Genomic DNA, 24,342 nt, shown 5'->3' on the forward strand with positions numbered 1-24,342 from the left:
GTTGCATGGGGGCTGATCTGACTCTGGTCGACGAAGGTCAGCCCTGCTCTGCCCCCTGGAACACCCCCAGAATGCCCCCACCATGCTGACAAGAGGCTGGATGCTATCACAGGGCACCACAGTGATTGGGCACCAGTGGATTTGCCCCTCAGCCAGGGTAAGTGCCCAGGGGAGGGTATTTTCACCAGCATATGCCCACACCGCTTCCAGAGGGGGATCTCGCCCCCCCCCACATGATTGGGCTGCCTGAATACTATTTTAGGAGAGTTTTTATGCTTTTAAATCTCACAGATGGAAAACAAACCACCATTTTCTGAATTTCTGCTTGTCAGACAGTTGTTTAAGGCACAGAAGCCACAGCAGAAAAGAGTTTCTAACCCTACTCATTTACTAGACAGATACTTGTTGAGACAGAAGTTGAATAGTTTTTGCCACACTTCCTCATTGTGTACAGTGTCATTTTTTGTCAAAAAGTTCACGTTATATTAGTAAATTGACCTTTCTATCTGTTATATGTACAATCATTCTCTTATGGTGTTTTGACTTGTCTAAATATATGGTGGTAAGCTGTTTTCATTTTCCCCTCATGTCCTGTAAAGCATATCAGCTGTCAGCTTTCCTTTATGTTCTGCCATAATCTGCAAAGTTAGCCTTTACAAAGGCGAATGGCTCACAAAGGCTGTATACTAGGAATGATGCTGGTGTATTTCTAATGCCAGGATTGTGCACATTTTGTACTTCAGTCATGGAAAGTGATCAGGACTTTTCAAGGAAACTGTAGTCTTTTATGCAACTAGAGCAACACTTCATTAGAAGTCATCTGTAGCATTAGGTTTAAACTGGATTTTAAGCTAGATTTTCTTATTTAAATGTGAATAGTGTTCCAAAAATATTGCCCTTTGCACATGCTAAAATATTATTTCACAGAACTGTACTGAAACACAAATGTTTGTTTATTTACCCAAACAAAACAGAGGATTTTTCCCAGCCCTCATTTTTTAAAAAATTTCATTTGAATTTGTGAATGTTTAAATCCACAAAAAAGATAGGTTGTGTTTTTAAGAACCTCCAAAACACTCATTTCAATAGGCTTTTTAAACATTGATATTCACTAACAGTATCACAAAAGTTGTCCTTTAAAACATAACTGTAAGCAACAGTAATTCAAGAAACACTAAAGGGAAAAAAGCATAGCAATGTCCACAGTTACAAGAAAAAGTGCACATTACTTTGTCACAATCACAGTTATTACTTGGAAAACTATATGTAACAAGTAGATAGAAAATATCACTGATGCCTTAAACTCATCTTCAAAAAACCAAATTACATAAGAAATTGTACACAAAATAAGGCAAATTCAGGAATGCACAAGGAACTTATTTAACAAAAGCTAAACAACCAAACAGGTATTACAATAAGCATGAACTAAAATACTTTTCTATAAATACGTAAAAATAAACTCCCTTAGCACACAACAAAAACACCATCAATGTGTATTTGACATCTTAAAATAACAAATGGGGGGAGGGTTGGGGACATCAGGGAATGAGAGCTTTAAGTGGCAGCTGTATCCTTTACATTTCTGTAAAGGTTTTAAACCAGCGTTAGCATTATAAAATCACATCAGAAATGTTAATGGCCCTTTTCAGTTACATATTAATTTAAAAGAAAAGCAAATAAATACACACAGAGTGCAAATTTTCCGATTGTCACTTGCAACCTCTTCACATTCAATCATCTACATCCACTCACTACCAGAAGGACTTGTACAAGACAGCAGCAGCAATCCTGGAGTTAAATGAGCTAGCTCTTAAGAGATCACTTTAAAAAAAGAAAATTAATGATATGTCTTTTAAAAAGAACCCCCCACATCTTGATTAGTTGATAATAAAGTTGCAACTCATTATGAAATGGAGATGAGAATGATGTGAATTCTGGAAATGTCTACTTCCTTTGAACATCATTCCAGTGATATTTGTGTAGGTATCCACCACGGAATGGACTGCTCAGCACAAAAAAGTTACTTGTCATAGAGTGGATGTGGATTGGTGAAGGGGGGTAGAGTTTCCGAGAAGAGGACTATCACTAACTCCTCAAAACATTGTTGGAAAAATCAGTGACGAATTTACCAAAGTAAAAACGACCAATTTAGAATGAGAAACAACATTTTGTCTTGGTTTTTTTCCTATAAAAATTACATTTTCTTTAAAATACAAGATCCTTTTCATTGCAGTTGCATCCTGTTAACAACAGGGCATTTGGCAACTTTTTGCCATATAATGCAGCTTTGAGTCCACTGAGTCAATAGCACATTCCACTAATATTGCACTTGGATTTTGGACCAATTTTGAACCCCCAGTGTCTTCTGTTTCCATCCATGTTAGAACAAGCTAATATTTCTAGCCACTTTTCCTGTTGATGCTGATACATAAAAACAAACATAAAGCAGTAGGTTGGATATATTTAAGTATCTCAGAAATCTCAGAGATCCAAGTTCACTTGAAGAACCTCAACACACCTAGAACAGCAAGGAAAGTGTGGCATTATGGCAATTAACCCATCAACAAGATTGTAACCGGAAAGATCTGCTCTGGAAATTCAAAATGCCATTAGTGGAAATTCTGTGGTAAACCTAGGTCAGCAATATGGCCATGAACCTCAGTTCTGCTGCAAAATAAGGTTTTCTAGTTCATCTGCAGAACGCAGTAAAAATGCAGCTGATTCTCGATAACCTGCAACCAGTTGCCGAACTGCATTGATTTCTGTTGGGCTCAGTTGTGGTCTGGAGCTGGTACTACTGGAAGATCCAGAAGTCGTTGCTAATTGCCTTTTCATACTGAGATCAGTTGGTCCTGGAAATGGCAAACAAAAGCTACTCAAATATCAAGGTCTTTACTTAAAACATTTCAATGCACCTTTTTACCCTGTTGGGTCTCTAAGGTGATGAACATTTCAACATTTTAACATTTCAACTTTAAAACAGCATTTAAAATAAAGTGCATTTAAAATATTTAAACAATTCAAAAGAACATGGCCAATTACGCACAAGGTTTTTGCTACGTGGTGGAGGTGAATGTCCGCCACAGCAAGATTTCTTGTAAGGACATATTTCTTATAGCCCTGCTTTCACTTTCCACTCTCTTTGCAGCAAGTAAATCCACTTACAGCACAATTTTGATTTGCTGCCAGCGTGGGACAGATTTGCCAATGGGTACAGCTTTGCCCCAGACTACTTTCCTCTACCCGCAACCCACCTAGTCTTATTCCCCACTCCCTTGTGCTGCTTTGCATGCTTCCCCCTCACCCTCTTTCCTTACTTCTCATTTTTTGTCCTGCTATATTATTTCTATTGCCCATGACCGCCCTGCTTCTGCATATCTTCAGATCTCTAGATTTAAAAATAAATAAATAACCATATTGATAGATTGATAAATCAATACTAATACTAAAAAATGTAAAAATAATAAGATTAGTCAGTTAGTCCAAACACTCTATTTGCCCCTGTATTTGATCAACAAACTGGAATATTTCAAACGTTGTAGCTTTATACACAAGCAGTCAGTGATTCTAGACCACACTGGGAAAAGCCCGTCAGTCTTGATGCTTGGGTATACAGCACATTGGGAGACGGACAATTGTGAACCTGAGGAGCCTACCAAATGTCAGTTCACGTTGTCCCTTTGCGATTTTGCAGTTTGAATGCTGCCATTACTCCCCTCCAGAGGCATAGCTCCAAGCAGCCAAGGGGCGGGGGTGCGTGACACACCAGGCATGCACCCCTGTGGGGGTGTGGCAAGGGTGTTCCAGGGCAGGGCAGGGCAGGGCAGGGCAGGGGCAGAGGACACACCAATGCACCGGGTGCTTTCCCCCCTTGCTACACCTCTCCTCTCACTTTCCACCATAAAAACAATCAGTGTCCAGGCAAAATGTAAAGATGCCATATTCAAGACTTTTCTTTAATAATTTGCCATTTTATGTTGATATATCAATCTATTGATAGATCGACATATCGATCTATTGATAAGATTAAAGATAAAAATTAAAGATTATATTAAAAATTAGAGCACATGTACGATAGAGAACCTGCGAAACATCACCTCCCCCTACCCCTGTATGGAAGCACAAAACCAGCTGATGGATCACGCCTGCCCTGCTGCAAACAGGGTGGTGGATAATAATGCTGAACATGACCCAAAACAAAGATTCCCCAGCCAATTCTCTTTGAAGTCTCAGAACCTCACTGTGAATAATCAGGTAATCACACAAATTAGTTATGTTTCTGTTGTCACAATCAATTGTTGTTACTGTTACTAGTTGGAATTCTTTGTGAAAAGCATTTTTCTAGTTTAACAGTAGTTTCCAGTTTGGAAGGCAAGGATAGAGAAACTCTATATTATATGTTAGCCATGCTATCAGTTTTAATAGGACAAAAGTAATATTCAAGAATACACAAGTCATGCATCCTTATATTTTATTTATTAAAACATAATTTTATTTATGGAATGTCTTCAGGGTGGCCAATGCTGTACGTTTGAAAAATATGCAGATACAATCAGGAGCTGAAAATTGTGATATAAAAATAAAAGAAAGTTGGTTTTGGCTGCCCTTAATGCTCCATTACCAAATTTGTTTCTATGTGATCTTGAAGTCATTTAACCCAAACGATGATTACTTACATTGGAATTTGGATTGATTTATTGTCAGTGCTGGAAGCTGGGTATAGTGACTGGGGCATGTGTTCAAATACTGGAATACTACCAACTCTATGAGTTACCAAATGCTATTGTATATTTTTGTAAGTCAGGATTACTAACGCATTTGCAGAAAAGTTCAGCATCTTCTGCAGCAGTAAAATAAGCTCAACATTCTTCTGTGTCCTATCATTTTTAATACTCAGAAAATGTCATTTCTCTAGCCATCAGTGGGGTGACTCAGTCATTTATAATTTAACTTGTTACTTGACTATGGTTTATGGATTCATTTAAGCTGAATAAGTATCACATATTTTTGAAAGTAAAGTAGCTCTTGTTTTAACTAAATCATTCGAAATGCTAGAAGCACTCTGGATCCTCTAAAAGACTTAGGCATTCATTTATCATATTAGCTACTGAGTAAACCTGACGTTAAATACACTGCTGGACAAATGACTTGCAAGATTTAACATGAGGTAGTTATTGCCTCATAAATTACTCATTGGCAGCATCAATTACCTAGAATTCTAGAATGCTGGTCAGACATATAATATGGCAGCTTATTTCACTGATAAAAACAATGATAGCTCACGTGAATCAAACCCATATGTGAGTTATCTTTCCAATAATCCATCCCAGTTACTCCTATGGGACAGCCAGTTTTATACTTAATAGCTTGAGGGGAGTCAATAGATTCTGGTAATATGGAACAGCCAGTTCGATTATAGCCTGATGGGAGTGAACAGGTTCTGGTAAATTCAAATATTACCTTTAAATGGGTCATTAATATTATGGACAATAATTTATAGCTACAATATATAATTTTAAAATCTGTGTTGAGATGTAAAGTTATTAACAATGGCCAAGATCCAAAGAACTGTGACATTAGTTCACAAAAGTGATTTCAGAAACAGTCTGTGGTATGGCATGGAAATTACACCTGTACCAAGCAGAGGAAATTAAATGATCACTGGACTTCTGCAAGCATGAGCCTAAGTAGCTCTTTGGATCCCAGCCAATAGTTTTCAATCTTCCAGGGTCAAAGAAACAAAGGCGCTTGGTTACTGGAAAAAATGCCTCTTTCTTGTGGGTTAAACTTTCATCTTTATTATGCACATGCTCATCCTTTTACTCCAAGGAGATTATCTTTCCACCTAGAATAGCACTGTCCAGGCTTGATGCCACCACCCCTATATTTACCCCAGGGGACTCCAAACCCCACTCCAAAGGCATGCTGCACAAGCCAGCCCCAAGGCTGGGTAAATCACCTTTTAGGTTGCAGCAGGGGGTGGTCTTTGCAGAGTCTACTCAGAAGGAGTAGTATTGGCCCCTGATATAAACCTTTACCAAGACCACTTTCTGGGAGGAAGAATGGGTTCTTGGTGATGAGTGATCACTTAACGAGTACTCAGTTCCATCTAGGGTTGCCAGCTTCAAGTTGGGAAATACCTAGAAATGTTGAAAGCAGAGTCTGAGGTGAGCAGATTTTGAGGAATGGGGTATAGAGAAGAAGAGTTTGGATTTATATCCCCCCTTTCTCTCCTGCAGGAGACTCAAAGGGGCTTACAATCTCCTTGCCCTTCCCCCCTCACAACAAACACCCTGTGAGGTAGGTGGGGCTGAGAGAACTCTGAGAAGCTGTGACTAGCCCAAGGTCACCCAGCTGGCGTGTGTGGGAGTGTACAGGCTAATCTGAATTCCCCAGATAAGCCTCCACAGCTCAGGCGGCAGAGCTGGGAATCAAACCCAGTTCCTCCAGATTAAATACACGAGCTCTTAACCTCCTACGCCACTGTCATAGAGTCTCCGTTTCAAAGCAACCATTTTCCAGATGAACTGATCTCTGTTGCCTAGAGATCAGTTGTAATCCCAGAGATCTCCAGCCACTGCCTGGAGGGTGGCAACCCTAATTCCATCACACACTCCAGTCGGTGCAGTCTCCCATGCAACTGTGACATTCCTCATCTTCTCCAAGCCAGAAGGCAGAGAAGCTCCCTCCACTTCCTAACCTCCTCAAGGGAAAAGGAGTGGCCCTCAAAACTATGCACATTCATTTGTGAGCCACCTCCTTCCATAGCAAGGCCCTCAGTGTCACCAATTTTTGTAACTTATAAAGTATGCAGCAGCACATTGAGTCTGGAAAAGGGGTTCCCTACCAGCACCGAATACCCGCCAACCCATTACGATAGCGTCCTTAAAGGGCTTCTGAGGCAGCTGCCAGCAGTTTGTGTACTGGATTTCATGGTTGCTTATTTTGGATCACCTTCAAGCTCCTCTTTTATAGGGACTTCCAAAGTCGCAAAGGTCGACCAGGAAAGGCAGAAGGTATCCAGGGCATCAGGACAGCTTGTGGAGGCAACTGGTGGTTCTGCCACACAGTCTCCACACATTTCTTTTTGGGACATGGCTCTTTTTTGGGAAGACGGTGTGCACCATTCCAAATAGGGACAGGAAGTTTGTCTTCATGGTATCCAGGACAGCCTGCTTTCCAAGTTGTTCACTGCAGGAACTTTGGGTGGTTGTCCAGCTCTTATGGCTGTTTGGGCAGTGTTGTGGCTGTTGCAGATTGGTGTTATATCACTCCTCGTTCCATGCTTCTTTTGTTACAGCTTTTCCAAGAAGGTTGGGCATCAGGCCAGATCCCAATTTTGGGGGTGGGGGTGGGAGGACAAGCCTACTTCTTCAGGCATGGGGACACTCATAAGAGGGGGTTGTTACATGGCCCTCACTCTCTGATAGCAAGAGAACCACACAGAGTTTTGCACCCATGGGCTTACTACAGGGTTTGATATAATCTGCACTGGCTTCTCCAGCAGGAAGGCTGAGTGGATGATTGATATTATCAGTCAAAATGCAGGTTTCTGATGCTGGATCCATGCTGCATGCTGCATCGATGTTCCTGTTATTGTTTCCAGTAAACGTTGTGGCCTCTTCTTTCTCTACTTATGTGGTAGCTTTGTTATTCCCCTCTGAGCAGTTACTCCCTCCCTTGCTCCAGGACCAGAAATAATGTTCTCCAGTGGAAACTATTTAAGTTTGATTGGCTGGAACACATGAGAGGGTTTTTTCAATTGCATCCCATGGATTACTGAACTCCCTTCCCCAGGGGAGATAGGTCCTGTCCTTCCAAGTCTTCCAGAGGGATTGTAGACATTTCTCTTTAGGAATGCATTCAGTCTTGAATAAAAATGGCTAATGAATTTACCTTACTCTTAACGTCACTGCTAATTTTATGTTATTTTATACATTTATTGAATTTACAGATTTATCAGTTTGTAGTACTTCACCTTTAGTTTGGGTGGAAAGACACTTAACAATATTCCAAGTAAATAAAACCCTGAAAGGTATTAACTTTTGAAATGCCATTCATTTTTTAAAATTCCATTTGTATGGACTCCTTTCTGTAGACAAAATGCTTCTAACAAGAAGTAAAATGTGAGGCCCTTTCCACACAAATGATTTGAGGCAGGAAATAAAACATTTCCTCCATTGAGTTCTGCATGATTTTTTTGAACCTTTTGAAAAAGGTTTTCTGGAAGTGTTTCTTTTGTGGAACCGTTTTCACTTGCTGTGCAGATCTTTTAAAACGGTTTCCCACACCACTCTGCAGTCCCCAGACTTCCTTGTTGGTGCCATTTTCTGAGCTTGTGCCAGCCATCTTGTGCTGTATTTTTGTAAGGTTTTTTTTAAAAAAATCGGGTAGTCATGTAGCTATGTAGACATGACCCCTACAGAATCCCAGTGTGAGGCTCTGAAGCCTTGTAGCACCAGATCTACAGATTGTTAAAAAAATTACTGGAACAACCACAAAATGGCAGCCAGGAAGGCTTTTTGAGGGAGTAACTATGGTCGGGGGTGGGGCGTGAAAACATTTTCAAAACATTTCCAGGAGCTTGTGCAGAAAAGGCCAGTGCATATAGTCATGGTTTTTAATTGTTGTGGTGAGTGACTTCATAGCAACCAAAGAGATTATACATGTCGGTGCTATTGCCTGCTAAGATCATATTTTTATGAAGTCCTTTGTGTAGTATGAAGAGTGAGAGTATGCAGAGAATCAGCCTACACAGTGCTTCCTCCAAGTATGGAGCACCCTCCTTTTGGAACTAGAAGAAATCCAACTCTGATCACAATACAAGAATTTTTTTATAGGGAAAGGTTTAGTGGACATAATTAAGCATGAGTCCTTTTAAGGGTGTCTTTATTATAAATATTTTTTCTATGCCTAATATGATATACAAAGAGCATTCTCTTTAAATTTCAGATAGATGGTATTGCTGTTATTATACACAAATGTACAGGCTGAAAAATAACTCAAGTAATCTGTTGTAGAGAAGTTGTTAATGTAAGCCCACAGATCCTGAATACTTTGCAGATTTATAATCTTTAATAAAATTAGGCAGTAATTTTCATCTTAAATACTGCTGGGGTGAGAAAATCATGCATGCAAATATAAATGCATAAGTCTGTAAAAATACTTACCACTGCTAGAAGCATCACTGAGATTCAGCAAACCTCCTCCTAACCCTCTGTAACTATGGTAACTGTAGGTCCCATTTCCATTTATGTACAACACCTCCTGTGTGCTAGAAACAGCTGAGGTTGAATAAGTGACCTGGGTTGGTTCCTGTTTAAATGGTTTGTCAGCTGGAGAAGTCTCATCCTGGAAGAACAATGGTTCAATGGAGAGTGTCAATGTCAAATCACTACTGTGTTTTTTTCCTTGAATGAAGCGCACACTGCATTGTTATTTAATAGATGGACCTACACTACTTTCACAACAGGTTAAAGAAAATGTGAAACAAGCGCAATACAGACTATTGACACTTTATCTGCCAGAAAGGAACTGTGAGATTATTGTGGCTTATCCTATAAATGACACTGTAGTTTCTATCAGTAGCTACTATATTGGCAGTTCCATCCAATCTATCAATATTCACAGCCTCAAAGCATTTGTTTGTGTCAAGGAAACCAAAGCTGTAGACATCTAAAAATAGGAGACAACAAGACATTATTACACTGCCAGTTTTCTTGCTGCAATAATTAATTGGGATTTTTTCTTGATAAGCAATAAATAACCCCCAAAGCTTGGTCATGCCTTGCAACACTGGGCACATACATTAAAACCCCATACAGATTAGCTACCTGCCATTATCTGGACCATTTTATCTCATATTAATGCATCTCTTCAAATATCTCTACATTCCTAGTTAGCCACCATTATTCTTGTAAATAATTTTGCACAGTGGATCCTTATTCTTTGAATGAAAAAGTACAGCCAATCCAATACTTCTTCGGAAGTAGAAAAGAATGATTCTAGCAACAGTGGACATGGCAGCTTTTCCATTGTGACAAAAGAATATTCAGCATGAATAAGTTAGGGACAATTTTTTTAACAATTCTGGAATGTGGAACGGAGCTAGAATTATCAATTTTCAGGTGGAACCTGGAGTTCTTCTGGAATTACAAGTGATCTCCAGAATACAAACTGTAGAGATCAGTTTTCCCTAGAAGAAACATCAACTTTGAGAACAGGTTCTTTAGGATCGATTCCCTGCTGAACATCCTTCTCTGAGAAATTCATCCTCCCCAGGCACTGTCCCCAAATCACTAGGAATTTTACAAGCTAGAGCTGAGCAAACCCATGCAAAGGAGAAAATTCATCACTCTACACTAATATACATCAGGGGATGTCACATCTGACTAGTATTTTCTCTAAATATGTTGAGTATAATGAGCACACCTCACATAGGCCCCTTTTGCACATGCAGAATAATGCACTGTCAATCCACTTTCAATGCACTTTGAAGCTGGATTTTACTGCGCAGAATAGCAAAATCCACTTGCAAACAATTGTGAAAGTGAACTGAAAGAACATTATTCTGCATGTTCAGAAAGGGCTATAGGCAGTCTTCATTTTGGTTTGGCTTCTTGGGGGAAAAGGTTACTGCCACTTAAGTTTGTTATCTGAGATGAAACTAAATAGGTAACACATGCAGATTTAGGTGCTTTATATATAATGTCAACATTGCCAGTTCTATTGCATTGAAGCAGAATTTGTCTTGACACAAATTTTAATATTTTCTGTTAACAATTTAAATAGGAACATTTTCTTTGCTTTTATAGGTGGATTCCCTATCAAAGTTTTCTAGTTTTGGGGAAAGGTTGTTGGGTATGATGAGAACTGGGAAAGGGATATTTTATTTAGTATTCTCTTGTCTCATAGCACCATATGGTTTATATGTAAGCTAGCAAAAGAATCATTTTGGCCTAATATTGTGTTTTTCATTAGCTTTGATCTTTCTGGGCTTGACCCAGTTAAAATTTTATGAGCAGTAAACTTGAAAGCTCAAATTATTAAATCATGTTTTGGTATATCAAAGTGTTCAATAAATTCCTTCGGTTTTAATAAGGTTACAGAGTCGATGTCATCAGCAGTGGGGTTTTTTCTAAACAGGAACTTGATGCTATTTGCCTTTTGCTTTGGTTCATTAAACCCCATTAACATTAAGTGTTTGAGGGTCGTTAATTGCTACCAGAATAAAAATGTATTAACACTACCAGTTAAACAGAGAATGCATCAACTTATATGAAACCCACAGTTTTAAAAAGATGAACCATGAACGGTGGCCTCTGAAGACCTAAACCAGATAGATGGATTATTCCTTTATAATAAAATCATCCTTCTGGCTCTGATTACTCTGGAAACTCATCTTTCGGAGTCTACTATAATTGTTTCTTTATTTCTCCTTTCCCCTATCAAACACAGCATGACTTTTTCAGATACAATCAGGTGTTGGAATAAAGCACAGACACTCTGCACGGGTATCCTTGGGTTGGTCAATAACAGCGGAACAAAAAAGATCCAGTTCCACCTTAAAGACTAACAAAATTTATTTCACATTGTATCAGGTATGAAAATTAGGCTGGTGTTTTAGGGCTGGTCCTACTATACAAGGGTGACCTGCAGCAAGTAGTTTAACACTGCACAAAAGTGTCCTGCAGCAAGTAGTTTAACACTGCACAAAAGTTGAGCTGCTAGGCTCTTGAGTGGAATGTACTCTCAATTATCATGTTACATAGCTGCAGCCTGTCAATGGAATGGTGGATCAGACCCATCCTCCAAGAGGAACAGAATTAACACTGTTAGGAAAAATCTCCACACTACCTCCCCTTACCCAGAGATTCATAGAAACAAGCACTCATCCAAAGCAGAGTTTATTCAACAATTGACAGATAACAGGCAATTAACACAACTGAAACTGACTCCCCAGTCAGGCTGGATAACAAAGCAAAAGTCATACAGAGAGAAGGTAATTACTTGATAGACCACTTGTTTGCCATGGAAGGAGATGGACTGCGGGCAGAGTCATCTCCTCAGGAAAAGAGGCCAGCCTTTGCTAATTTTGAGGTCTCTACTTATAGACTCTACTTATAGACCTATACTTTTAACCTGTTACAAACAATGGCCCTTTCCGCATGGGCCAAAAATGACGGCCTGGGGGCGGTAAAAACGCCGCCCCCAGGCCGCCGTTCGCACAGGCGGCGCTGCTGCAACGCAGCAGCACCGACCTGACTGCCCTCCCCCTCCCCCAGGGCGGCGTCAGGCCGCCCTAAACAACAACCCTTTAAAGGGTTGTTGTTGGGGGGAAAGCGTCTTCCCGGTGGCGCGGTGCGAACCGCGCCGCCGGGAACACGCTGTCTCCCTGCCCCGTCCCACTCACCTTGTCCTCAGCCAGCCGTCGTCGCCTGCTGGCCGTCTGACGCCGTCCCTCCCACCCTGGAGGTCGGAGGGGCAAAGTGATGGCAGCGGACTGGTTTCAACAGCCAGCAGGTGATGACGGGACAAGGTGAGCGGGACTGGGCAGGGAAGAGGCGACTTCCCGATGCTTGGGAGCCGCCTCAGCCGCTTTCTGTCACCGGCCTCTGCTGAGGCCGTCCGCATGCGTGAAAATGGTATTTTCTTGATTGTGTCTTTGAGGTCTTTGTTCTGACCTTCAGACTGATAAGCTGATCCTCCCTGTCATTTCTAGTTGACCAAAAGATTGTTTCTGAGAGAGACATGCAGGTGTGTGCTTCTTAAAAAGTAGGGATGCATAGAGGATTCTAAATGGCTGTGCTCTAGACGATAAAAAAGGCCTAGCAAGTAAGACAAACAGCTCAGAAAATACAGGGTTGGTTTTTGTTTATAAGAATTGCAACCTTAAACGTCTTCACTATGTTGTAGAAGCATTATTTTTGCCTCCTGTGTGAACAAACTAACGGTCTGCATGTAAGTGGTGACTTAAGTGTATAAATATGGAAAAGGTTTGTAAAAATTCTGCTATCCATGCATTTAAATTAGCTTACAGAAAATCCCATCCAAACCAGAGGCAGCACTGCCACTCTCTTCCCATGGAGGCCACAGAGGCTTCCCAGCAGCAACAGGAGGCTCACAAAGCTAAGTAGCCTCCCCACCAGCAAGAAGCCTCTATGGGCCTCAAGAGACTTATGCCTTTTTGGCAGCTTAAGTCTGAAGTGTGGGCTACCAGTGTAATGCCAGCAAAGGCCAGCTCCTGGTAATGACACAACCTCGAGAACACTTAAACTGCAAATGATGTTAAAATGATGTTATAGTTGACAATAATACATTATTTATTTAGATATTTAATTTAAATCCTTCTTTTCTTGCAGCTTTCAACATTACTCTTCCTTCTTCCATTTATCCTCACAACAACCCTGTGAGGTAGATTAGGCAGGGAGTGAGGTCAATTCAAGCTCTCTTAGATTTTAGTACATATTTCTAACCACTCTACCCTGTTGACTCTTCAGGATTGTTTAACAACTCTAGAACTGTTTTGACACTACAATTGTTTTAACTGAAACAACTTTTCAGAAACTTTTGCCATTATGGATTTTTCCAATTCTACATAAATCATAGTTGTTTGTGTTCCTCTTTATAGTGCTGTACATTTTTTTACTTTAATTAAATGTGACATAATGATACGTAAATAAATGTACATACATTTCTCTTAGTATCATTGTTTACACACAGTGCGTATGGTAATGGCTTGGGACAGACATGCATAGAAATGTAAAAACAGACCAAAGTGGGATCAGACCAATGGTCCATATATTCCAACTTCTTGTTTCACATAGTGGTTAACCAGACATCCGTGGAAGATCACAGAGCACAAGATGGAGTCTAAAGCCTCCAGCACTGATATGCAAAGATTTTCTGCCTCTGAATATAGAGGTTCGATTTACAGCCATTAATAGATTTATCCTCTATGAATTTATCTTTTAAAGCCAACTAAACTAGCAGCCACCACTAAAACCATGGTAGTGAATCCCACAAGTTGATTCTTCATTGAATGAAAAGGAAATGAGAGAAATTTTTATTTTCATTTGCTTTACACCATATATTATTTAAAAAAGTAATAGCATGCCCTCAACCCAGTTCTCCAAATTAAAAAGCTCCAAACACTTTGCCAGTTTTGGTTGCCCTTTCTGCAACTGTTTCAGTGCTACAATGTTCCTGCTGAGTTTGTGAACTGCATCAGATGTTCCAAATATAGACATATTTTGCTTCCAACCACTTTCCAATAATCCCCAGCACAGAATTTGTTTCTTTCAGAATAAAAAAAAGGGACGCACATCAGATGTTTCTTTTTTGTGTGTGGGGATCAGGTTGATATTATTTCCACTCTACAGTGCTCAATTACAGATGAAGCACTGAGACAGAGACAAGATCACTTCTCCAAGGATTACACTCTAGAGTTGGTGCATTAAAATTCAATCAGGTATGCTCGCACTTCCAATGCAACATTCAATATAGGAAGTTGCAGACCATACCAGTGATAAGATCCTTGAGCATTAGATGTTTACATTAGAATTGCAGAATTTCTGACTGAGAAAAATGAATGCAGCTCAGTAGTCTTCTCCTGGGTACTTGACAATTGCCTGGTTAGGCGGATGAGAAGAAGGAGGAGGAAGAGGAGTTTGGATTTATATCCCACCTTTCTCTCCTGTAAGGAGACTCAAGGTGGCTTTCAAACTTCTTTCCCTTGAGGCAATAGTTGGCAGACTTCATTTATCTTGGTGTTTGTTTTAGATACTATCTGAAAGCCCCAAATCAACCATGTGCCTGCTAGCTTTCTTCCTTTAAACATACAAATGGAGCTTGGAGAGGGACATGGAAATAAGGTTCTCATGATAGAATCCAGAGAACATGAGCAGGAGTGTAAAGTACCATCCAATTGCAGCAGACTTATGGCGACCCCAGCAAGGGGCTTTCACGGCAAAGGAAAAGCAGAGGTGGTCTGTCAATGCCTTTCTCTGCAAAGCCAAAGAGCACTTTTAGGGAGTAAATTCCACTGAACTAGGGTCCACTTATCTCCAGCCAAATGCATCACTGTGCTCCTGAAAAGGTTAAAAATATGTAACAGAATTCACAGAGAATTTACTCCTCTCTCCTAACAGGTAGTAAGAGCTTTCTGAAGACTGCACGTTCTTCACTCTATTTGGTTGCCCCCCCCAGTTTATCTTGTACCTGCTGTCTTTCCAGCCGCATCCTTTTTGCTGCATTTCTGCTTTCACTTTCACAGGCTGATGCCAGGATACTTTCCGCTACTGCTGAAGTAAGGTGTGATGGAATGGGTCGTGACTATGAGAGAGAGAGAAAACACAAGAAAATACTAGGATCATTATCAAATCCACAACAGTGCTCATAATTAGAACAGATGCAGGAGGGTCCATTCATTCAGATGCATTTTCATATCAATGAAAAGTGAAAATGGAGACTATAAACATGAAAAATGAAAACTAGTTAGAAGTTAAGCCTGTATTTGAACCACAGGTCCCTAAAATATGTGTTTTCTGACTCCCCTCCCTGATTTATTTATATACAGATGTTCCTATATGTTACTAAGGCTACACTGGGAAAATGACATCAGTATGTTGCTAGAAATATGAGCAAGCCTGTTTTTAATCTTAAATTTCTAATAACCAGAAACAGTTTTAGACTACTAAACCAAAGATTAATCCTAACATGATGGAAATTGAGCAAAAGATCTCACTCACTCTGTGTCACCTGTTCTGGATGGTGTTGCACTCCCCTTGACAAAACGGTCCATAGTTTGGGGATGCTTTCGGAAAAAAAGCCAACTATTTTATAAGCAAGTGGCAACTGTAGCAAGGAATGGCCTTTACCAGTTGTGATTGGTTAGGCAGCTGTAGTCTTTCCTGGGCAGAAAAGATCTGGCCACCGTGGTACATGCCCTGGTTACATTTAGATTAGCTTACGGCAATGCATTCTACATAGGGCTGCCTTGGAAAAGTGTTCAGAAACTTCAGTTGGTGCAGATTGCTGCAGGCAGGATGTTTACTGAGATAACTGATAGGTACCATATCGCTCGTCTTGGCTCCTTGTCACTGGCTTCCAATCAGTCTCTGGATGCAATTTAAAGGTGCTGATGCTGACCTTAAATCCTATATAGTTTGGGACTAGCATGCTGCCTAATCTGTTATAAACCTACCCAACTGTTATGGTCATCTTCTGACAACCTGCTTTCAGTGGCCCAGCCTTCTGAGATTACAAGAGTAGCAGTTATGAAAGGTCATTCTTGATTGTGACACCAAAACTATGGAGCTCTTTCCCCAGAGAGAATCACCGGTCCCTTTCTTTTGCCATCTTCCTCTAGTAAATGAAGACTTTTTGTTTCATCTGGCATTTTCTCAGTGATGCCCTATATTTTAATTGTTGATTTTAAGTTTTTTGATGTGCATTTTAGCTTTTAATTGTTTTTATGATGTACTTGAGTTTTGGTTTTAATGGTTTTTAAGATTTTTACATAATACGTGTTTTTAATCTGTTAGATACCTTGGTGGCCCTGATGAAGGCAGAAAGGTGGGGCATAAATGTTTTAAATAACAACAGCAATAATTATTACAAGTGTGCTCGTCTTTGTTCTTGAACAGAACTATTCTAGGTATCTCGGGGGCATCTGCTTCCTTTTTAATCTCCCTATAACAGTTGCTCTCTACACTGGAAGTGTTTGGCAGTTTGCCTGGCTCTGTGTGAGCGGGCTGTAGACAAGGACATATTTCTTTTTCAATCAGCTTCTCAAAGTCACATATTATTATTGACTATTTACTTTTGGAAAATTTTCTTTTTGCAAAATGATATATGCATTTAATATGCCAATACAAATAAAACTGTGATTTTCTCACCTTCCCTCAAACTCAGACTGAGGCCCCAAGGCCTTGCAACTCTGGATAATGAAATCTCTCCATTACTGTTGCATGTTTGTTGTTAAGCATTTCAGAAACTGGACTATCTTTCCATTTTCAACTCTGAGAGGCACAGTTGCTTTTACCTTCTAGTAATTTTTTTTTATTAAACTCACTGCATGGCTCGTTAATTTATGGCATTTAACATCTATGCAAAGGCTGAATACCAGCTGAATAGTATCCTGATGCATTTTGAATAGGACAGGGACCTCAGTGGGCTGCAATGCCATAGAGCCCACCCTCCAAAGCATAGGTGTCAAACTTGCGCCCCTCCAGATGTTATGGACTACAGTTCCCATTAACCTCTGCCATCTGGAGGGCTGCAAGCTTGACACCTATGCTCCAAAGCATCTATTTTCTCCAAGGGAACTGATCTCTGTAGTCTGGAGATGAGATGTAATTCCAAGGGATCTCCAAGTCCCACCTGGAGGCTGGCTTCCCTAGTTTTGAAATGATATATTTTCAATAAAAATATTTTTCTCCGTTGTTATTCATTGCCTTAAAGCCATTCAGTCAAATACTCAAAGGCATGTCTACCACACAAATAAAATCAGTTTCTAGACTGCTGTTCTATACCTGCTGGTGGCACAAGGGCAAAAATCAGATGAAATGTAAATTACTGATTCAAAGGTCAGGGGAAATGAATGTGAGTCATTCTATTGACTGAATATTATTAGTTTTAGTCTTGAGGTTTTTGATTAGCAGATGATAAATCAGTAGCATGTTATCTATTGAAATATGACACATCAATAAGAAAGTGAAAACCCTGCAAACTGTTGAGTATTGTGTTCAGTACATAATTAAGACTATAATCTTAGGAACACTCTGCTGAAAGTAAGGCATTGAATATAATGGGACTTACATCTGAGTAGACCTTCTTGCAATCTTATTTGAGGAATGTTTGTTTCAAAGCCAGGGCCCGGGGGTGGAGGGTAGGGGAGACATGGTAGGAGAGCCTATTGGTCAGGGCCTCAAGCTCAAAAGGGACTTCAAGCTCAAAAACATATTATTGATGTTTTTGGCATTTGATAAATTTTCCAACATGGTTTTATATGCATCTCTAGCAGTCCAAAATGTGGCAGACTCTCTCAATCTAGAGCTGCACTCACAAGTGAATAAAATATACAATTTGCTGAAATGAATGATTTTGTCATTCTTTCTTCTTCTTTTTTGCTGCCCTTGTTTTCATGTGTCATTATTTTTATATTTATTATGGTGGGCCCTCAAATGTTGGAAGTTGTTGGGATCTCTTTGGCTTTCTGTTTCAAGCCATAAAAAGATGGGAAGATATCAGTCAAAATATGGTCTCTCCATTTCTGAACATGCCTTAATTTTCAAATTTTTTCACTGAATTGTAAGTGATCACCTTATTTATTAAATTTATTAAATGCAGATTTATATGACATTTCTTCCACATGAGCCTTAAAATCAGAATTCCACAAATCACGGTGGACTAGCAACCAGTTGAATGTTAAAACCATTCAAATGACACAATTTGATGTTGCCCCCTTCAAGCCATATGTTTTAAGAACAAATAATGCAAAAATAAAAGTGATCTTTTAAACTATCCAGCCATATACTTCAACCCTCACAGAACAAATATGCTGAAAACATTAACACTGATAGAATCAATAGCTGCAGTCAAATTCTTGAATGGTATTTTGTAATTCAAGAATCATAGAATCTTGGGCTCATTCTGCACATGCAGAATAATGCACTTTCAAACTGCTTTCAGCGCTCTTTGAAGCTGTGCAGAATAGTAAAATCCACTTGCAAACAGTTGTGAAAGTGTGTGTGCGGAAGAGGCCATAGAGTTGGAAGAGACCACAAGGGCCATCAAGTCCAACCCCCTGCCATGCAGGAACACACAATCAAAGCACTCCCAACATATGTTCATCCAGCCTCTGTTTAAAAACCTCCAAAGGAGACTCCACCACTCTCCGAGGCAGTGAATTCCACTATCAAACAGCCCTGACAGTCAGAAAGTTCTTCCTAATGTTTAGGTGGAATCTCTTTTCCTGCATCTTGAATCCATTACTCCTTGTCCTAGTCTCTGGGGCAGCAGAAAACAAGCTTGCTCCTCTTCGACAAGGCATCCCATCAAATATTTAAACATAGCCATCATGTTCCCCCTTAACAACTAAAATTATAAGTGCCTAAACATGACATTAATGTATACTTATCAGTCAAAAGAACTATTATGCTGGATATCTTGGGTAAAACTAACATAATAACTTGCAGTTGTAAAAGCACTGTTCTGGCAGTAAGTCCCAAATACAGTTGCATAGAATTCTAATTGGACATGTTTAGCATTGCAAGTAAATCAGGAGCTGCTTTCAAATATAAGTAATAAGTAATACATTTTAAAAGTGTCTCAAAGGGCACAGAAATTTCTATAGCACGTTGGCTAGAGACAATGGTTATGTAATTAGATAGGAAGGAATAAGAATAAATTGCATAAAACAATAACAAATGGGGTAATAATTTGCAATTACACTTTGTATCAGAAGGCAAGTTTAAGGCTGAATCTTATGCAGATTTTATGTGACAGCTTTTAAGCTTCATCAATACACTTCTAAAGATAATATTAAGTTCTGATCTTTCAATTTAGTTTCAGTGTAAATGTGCTTGTACTTTGACAACGCTATCCATTCCAAAGCAACTGCACCAACGCAAACCTATCTGGAATTCAGACATTTAAACGTTAACCTCAGAGTTCTCCTCATGGAACACTTCCCAGAGAAAATAACTGACTTTCAGTAATATTAGCTATGGGATACACAGTGCATTCTTATTTATATTTCAGTTTACTAAGTGATCTCATATGAATAATATAATATTCTGTCAATGAAATCTGAATATCTTCCACATAAATATACTCACCAACATCTTGCTACAGAATTAAGAATGTGGTACTTTGAAACGAATTCACATTACGTAGAATAATGCACTTTCAAACTGCTTTCAGTGCTCTTCTCAAGTTGCGCGAATGGCAAAATCCTCTTGCAAACAGTTGTGAAAGTGGTTTGAAAACGCATTATTTTTATGCGGTATGAAGGGCCCTTCCGCACATGCAGAATAATGCACTTTCAAACTGCTTTCAGTGCTCTTCGAAGCTGTGCGGAATGGCAAAATCCTCTTGCAAACAGTTGTGAAAGTGGTTTGAAAACACATTATTTTGCGTGTGCGGAAGGGGCCCTTGACAATAGTGGCATATGTTTAAGCTATTCTCCCTTATTATGAAACATGCAATTTAAACCAGCACAATATGCATGTTTGAGCAACATCCCACATTACAAACTGAAGAACAGCACTGCACTCTATTGGATGTACTGATATTGTTCTAATGTAATATGCCCTCATGTCCTCAGTAAATATAAAAGGATTTGTCATTTTAATGCTTGTAGCCTTGTGTTTTGGCATTGGTTTTAATATTTTCCATTCATTCTTGCTCTGATTAGAAATTTAAAAAAATCTCCCAGCAACTGCTGGCGGGGGGGGGGGGGGGTTTGAGCAGCTAATATGATTATTACTGAACACATTACTTTGAAAAAACAGCAACTTTAATTTTCAAAGCAGCAATCCATTTAACTCAGACACAGTTCACTTTGCTTCTAATTTGTTCTTATTGTTGGTTGTTTATAATAGTCCCGAAAGGGGGACTGTTTGCCAGAGACACACATTTAGAAGAAGTCTCTCTTGTTCCATATCAACACATAACAGTAATAATTGCCCAAGATCATTCTGCAAAAATCTGTACTTACAGAGAACAGACAACAAGCACACTCTGGGCAATTCCTATTTGTGCAGGTTCAAAATGTCAAAGCCAGATCCAATCTATTCCTGTCTCACTGAAATGGGTAGGACTACCTGTAAAGTAAAGGCATACACAATTTGACTGGGCAAGGGCTGGCTAGAATGCCATGTGTATCTCTTGTGAGTTGTGCTTTAGGATTTCCTAATACCTTGATGTGATTTTTACATGAGACAGATGTTCAAACAAAGCTGGTAGTTTGTAAAGGCAGGGAAGTGTGAAGAGGAGTTTGGCAAGCAGCCTTTGTCAACAGGTAATGAATACAGAATATCATGTGGAGTAGGAATACGGCAAAATGAACCGATTCTTCCCAAGGTTAATCAGAAACCACCTGTTTGTCATGCGTTGATCAGTCTAAAAGCTGTGCTGCTTGGTCCTGGTTCTGTTTACTTAGTTTCACTGAATCCAGTGAGCTTTATTCTCAAATAAATGCACATAGGATTACCGCTCTAGTTAAGGCCAGGGAAAATCATGTGTTATTTATTTATGAAGTCAGTAGTAAACTAAATTGATTTGATTTTTATGTGTCCTGTCTCATGGAGAAATTTATCCAGCAATCAGGCTGAGATACATTATTTGGCAATAAATTGTGTTAATCTAAATGGAATTTAGTTTAAGCTGTCCAAAAAGTTAATATTTCTGCAGTTGCAATTATTAACATATTTGTGCAAACTAAAGTATTTGGCAATGAATCCCAGCTTTCTTGCATTCCAATGGCCAGGATACATAGGTTGCTGTTATGGATCAACATCATGTCTCCCTTTATAACCCACAAACTCATCTTTTCTGTAATCATATATGATTCACAAGCAGAAAGATATGTAGTGAAACACAGGATGGGTATGGTAGTGAATAGATGAAGTATCTCCCTAATGCATACACTAGATCCTTCTGTTATTGCTTATGAGCATCTGCCTTTGAGTAACAGAGTCAACTTTAAGCCAAAGTGCTTCAAATTGTGCTACTAACTCAAGTCCCAGAAAGGCAGCCTGAAAGGTAATGTCAGGGACCTTACACATCTGGGCCCATGCGGAGAGGAAGACAGTGTGCTCCAACTTTCCAGCAGAGGGCGAGATTTAGAATTTCTAACTCAGCTTTAAGAAATAAACAGATCTTGGGGACAGTGGGTTTTGGGAGGGGGAGGTCTGACCTTTTTGGTGAGCAGTCATGAAAGAACATAGGTTGTTTTCATTTTATTAGTATTCCATACAGCAAGTTGAGGCTTGTGCATGCTGTAAGCCCATGAAGGGGAAATATGGGCAGAAGCTCAGGTTTGCCTCCTCCACTCCCAGAAACCCATCATAAACAGGGAAAAAAGATAAAAGCTTTGGTAGTATATACTGGTTGACAGGCAGTGGTGCAAAAACATTGGTGGAATAGAAGCAGTGACCCAAGCTTTATCTCACTCTTGGCAATAAACAGACTTGTAGTTTGGGCTGGGGATACAGTTAAGGTTTTCCACCAGCAGTAGCAAAGTACAAACATAAACATATATACACACATACATACTGAAAACTGAGAGACCACTGATGACAAAGAAATATCTGAAGATTCAGGATCTGAGATCTCTTGGTTATCTTTATTTTAAAGCACTGTGAACCATGGAAAGATTCATTTTTGTGTGTGCAAAGCAAAAAGATTCATTTTGAAATGAAACCTGAGTACATATAGTACAGGAATTAACCAGATTCTTCCCCACTAGCTTACATTGCTGAACTTCATTGTTTAAGCTTATTTTCTCCTGGCCAGATGCAATAAAGAAAGTCAGCCAAACTGGGGCAAAAATCCTGAAGGAAACAGAGTGCAGGAAATGAAGCACTGGGGTTTTTTTTGGGGGGGGGGGATCAGGGGTTGACTTTCCTTGCCTGTGTGATACATTTTTAAACTACCTAATTTTGAGGATTCCTGAAAAGGACAGAAAACTTCCCAGTTCATACAGCCAATATCTGTTGTGCAAAGGAGAACAGGGACCTACCTGAAATTTGGTAAGAAGAATTCCTTAGAGAAGGGCATAATCCCTCGGAATTTCTTTTTCAAACTAAATGAATGTAGCAACATCTAGAAATGTCATTCCTAACGAAATCAATGGAAACTGCTATTTGGTTTTCTAGCATGATGAGTATTACTTCTAATACAAAGAATGTGACTTAAAATTTTGAAGTGACAAACAAATGAAATATAACTCTAACTTCTTTGTTAGCCTTTAATTAGATGGTGGTCACGGTCATCAGATGTGTCTACTCAAACATGACATTATTTCTTGAGGTGTAAAATATTATTGAAAGATATTTAGAGCAAATCTCATCTCAGGTAGGTATATTTTCAGTCCTTTCCTCCATCATCAACTTTAATTTTTTCCTATATGGTGGACAGATGATAATGAGAAAGAAGGCCTTTTATTTAACATCTGTGATTCATATGCCCCACTGTAGGAAGAGAATAATGAAACAATTAACTGAAAGCCAGATAATTTTTGCCAGTGCAAATCATGTGGGTCTAAAATAATTTGCAGAACCACCACCACTTTTTTAAAATGACAAAATAATTTCCTTCTGATGACCTGCAGATTTCTGGATAACTTCCTGATGGAGAGTGTTGAATCTGAACACGTTTCTAAAGGATACCCCCAAGGATCATATACGAGGTTTGAGGGGAGGGTTCCTTCTATAGAGTTCAACTTAAAGCATTGTACTGTACATGGTTCTGTCTTCCTTACTGAATCTTAAGAACAACCTGTAAGATAGGAGAAGATGAGAGAGAATGATTGCCCTGTGTTCAACTAGTAGGCTTCACATCAGAATACGGATTTTAACCAGGAAAAGATATAAAGGAAGCTATTTATTTATTTATTTATTTATTTATTTATTTATTTATTTATTTATTTATTTATTTATTTATTTATTTATTTATTTATTTATTTATTTATTTATTTATTTATTTATTTATTTATTTATTTATGGGTTTTTTATACCGCTCTACCCCCCGAAGGGCTCTTGGAGTGATTGTAGGCCAAAATGTCTATAAGATTTCCATCTACACAGTGCACAATAACCCATATAAATACCCCATTAAAATTAGATTAAAATACAGTGATAAAAATTAATAAATAAAGATGACGTCCCGCAATAACCCCAATTAAAACCCTCCCAGAGGGGGGAAGTAACAAAGGTGGATCCCAAAGGGGGGGCACTCTCAGCGACTGGACACTCCAAAGCCCGCCATGGAACAACCTCAGTCTTACAGGCTCCTGCGGAGACTCCGCACCAAGGTCCCGCGAGGTAACCCCAGGACAGCTGGAGGAAGAGTGTTCCACCAGGCAGGGGCCAGGGCTGAAAAGGCCCTGGCCCGAAAGTGGGAGGCCAGTTGCTACCATTGAGGGGCCAGGAACCACCAGCAAATTGGCCTCTGCCGGAACAGCAGAGGCTTCGAGTAGGGAACATATGGGGTAAATGCGGTCCCGAAGGTGCACGTAGGGTCCCAGGCCGCTGTAAGGCCTTTAAAGGTCCAACACCCATTGAATTCCTTGAAGATGATTCGAACTTCGACTGGAAGCCAATGCGTAGGTGGCGC

General features: G+C 39.5%; 1 protein-coding gene across 4 annotated transcripts in view; it reads right to left on the reverse strand.

Moving 5' to 3' along the window:
• Positions 1–935: 935 nt before the first annotated feature.
• Positions 936–24,342, reverse strand: part of NOL4 (nucleolar protein 4) — a 171,178-nt gene continuing 147,771 nt past the window's right edge. For 3 of the 4 annotated variants that reach the window (XM_048507906.1, XM_048507905.1, XM_048507907.1), the window contains 3 exons: positions 15,220–15,333; positions 9,171–9,351; positions 936–2,852 (listed from right to left, as the gene is read on the reverse strand). In XM_048507906.1, coding sequence (XP_048363863.1) covers positions 2,659–2,852; positions 9,171–9,351; positions 15,220–15,333 — 489 coding nt within the window. In that variant the 3' untranslated portion in view covers positions 936–2,658. Of the gene's footprint in view, positions 2,853–9,170; positions 9,352–15,219; positions 15,334–20,722; positions 20,829–24,342 lie in introns of those variants that run through there. The other variant, XR_007245470.1, reaches the window with a different exon arrangement.

This window comes from Sphaerodactylus townsendi, linkage group LG09 (genome assembly GCF_021028975.2).
Source record: "Sphaerodactylus townsendi isolate TG3544 linkage group LG09, MPM_Stown_v2.3, whole genome shotgun sequence".
Classification (NCBI taxonomy): Eukaryota; Metazoa; Chordata; class Lepidosauria; order Squamata; family Sphaerodactylidae; genus Sphaerodactylus; species Sphaerodactylus townsendi.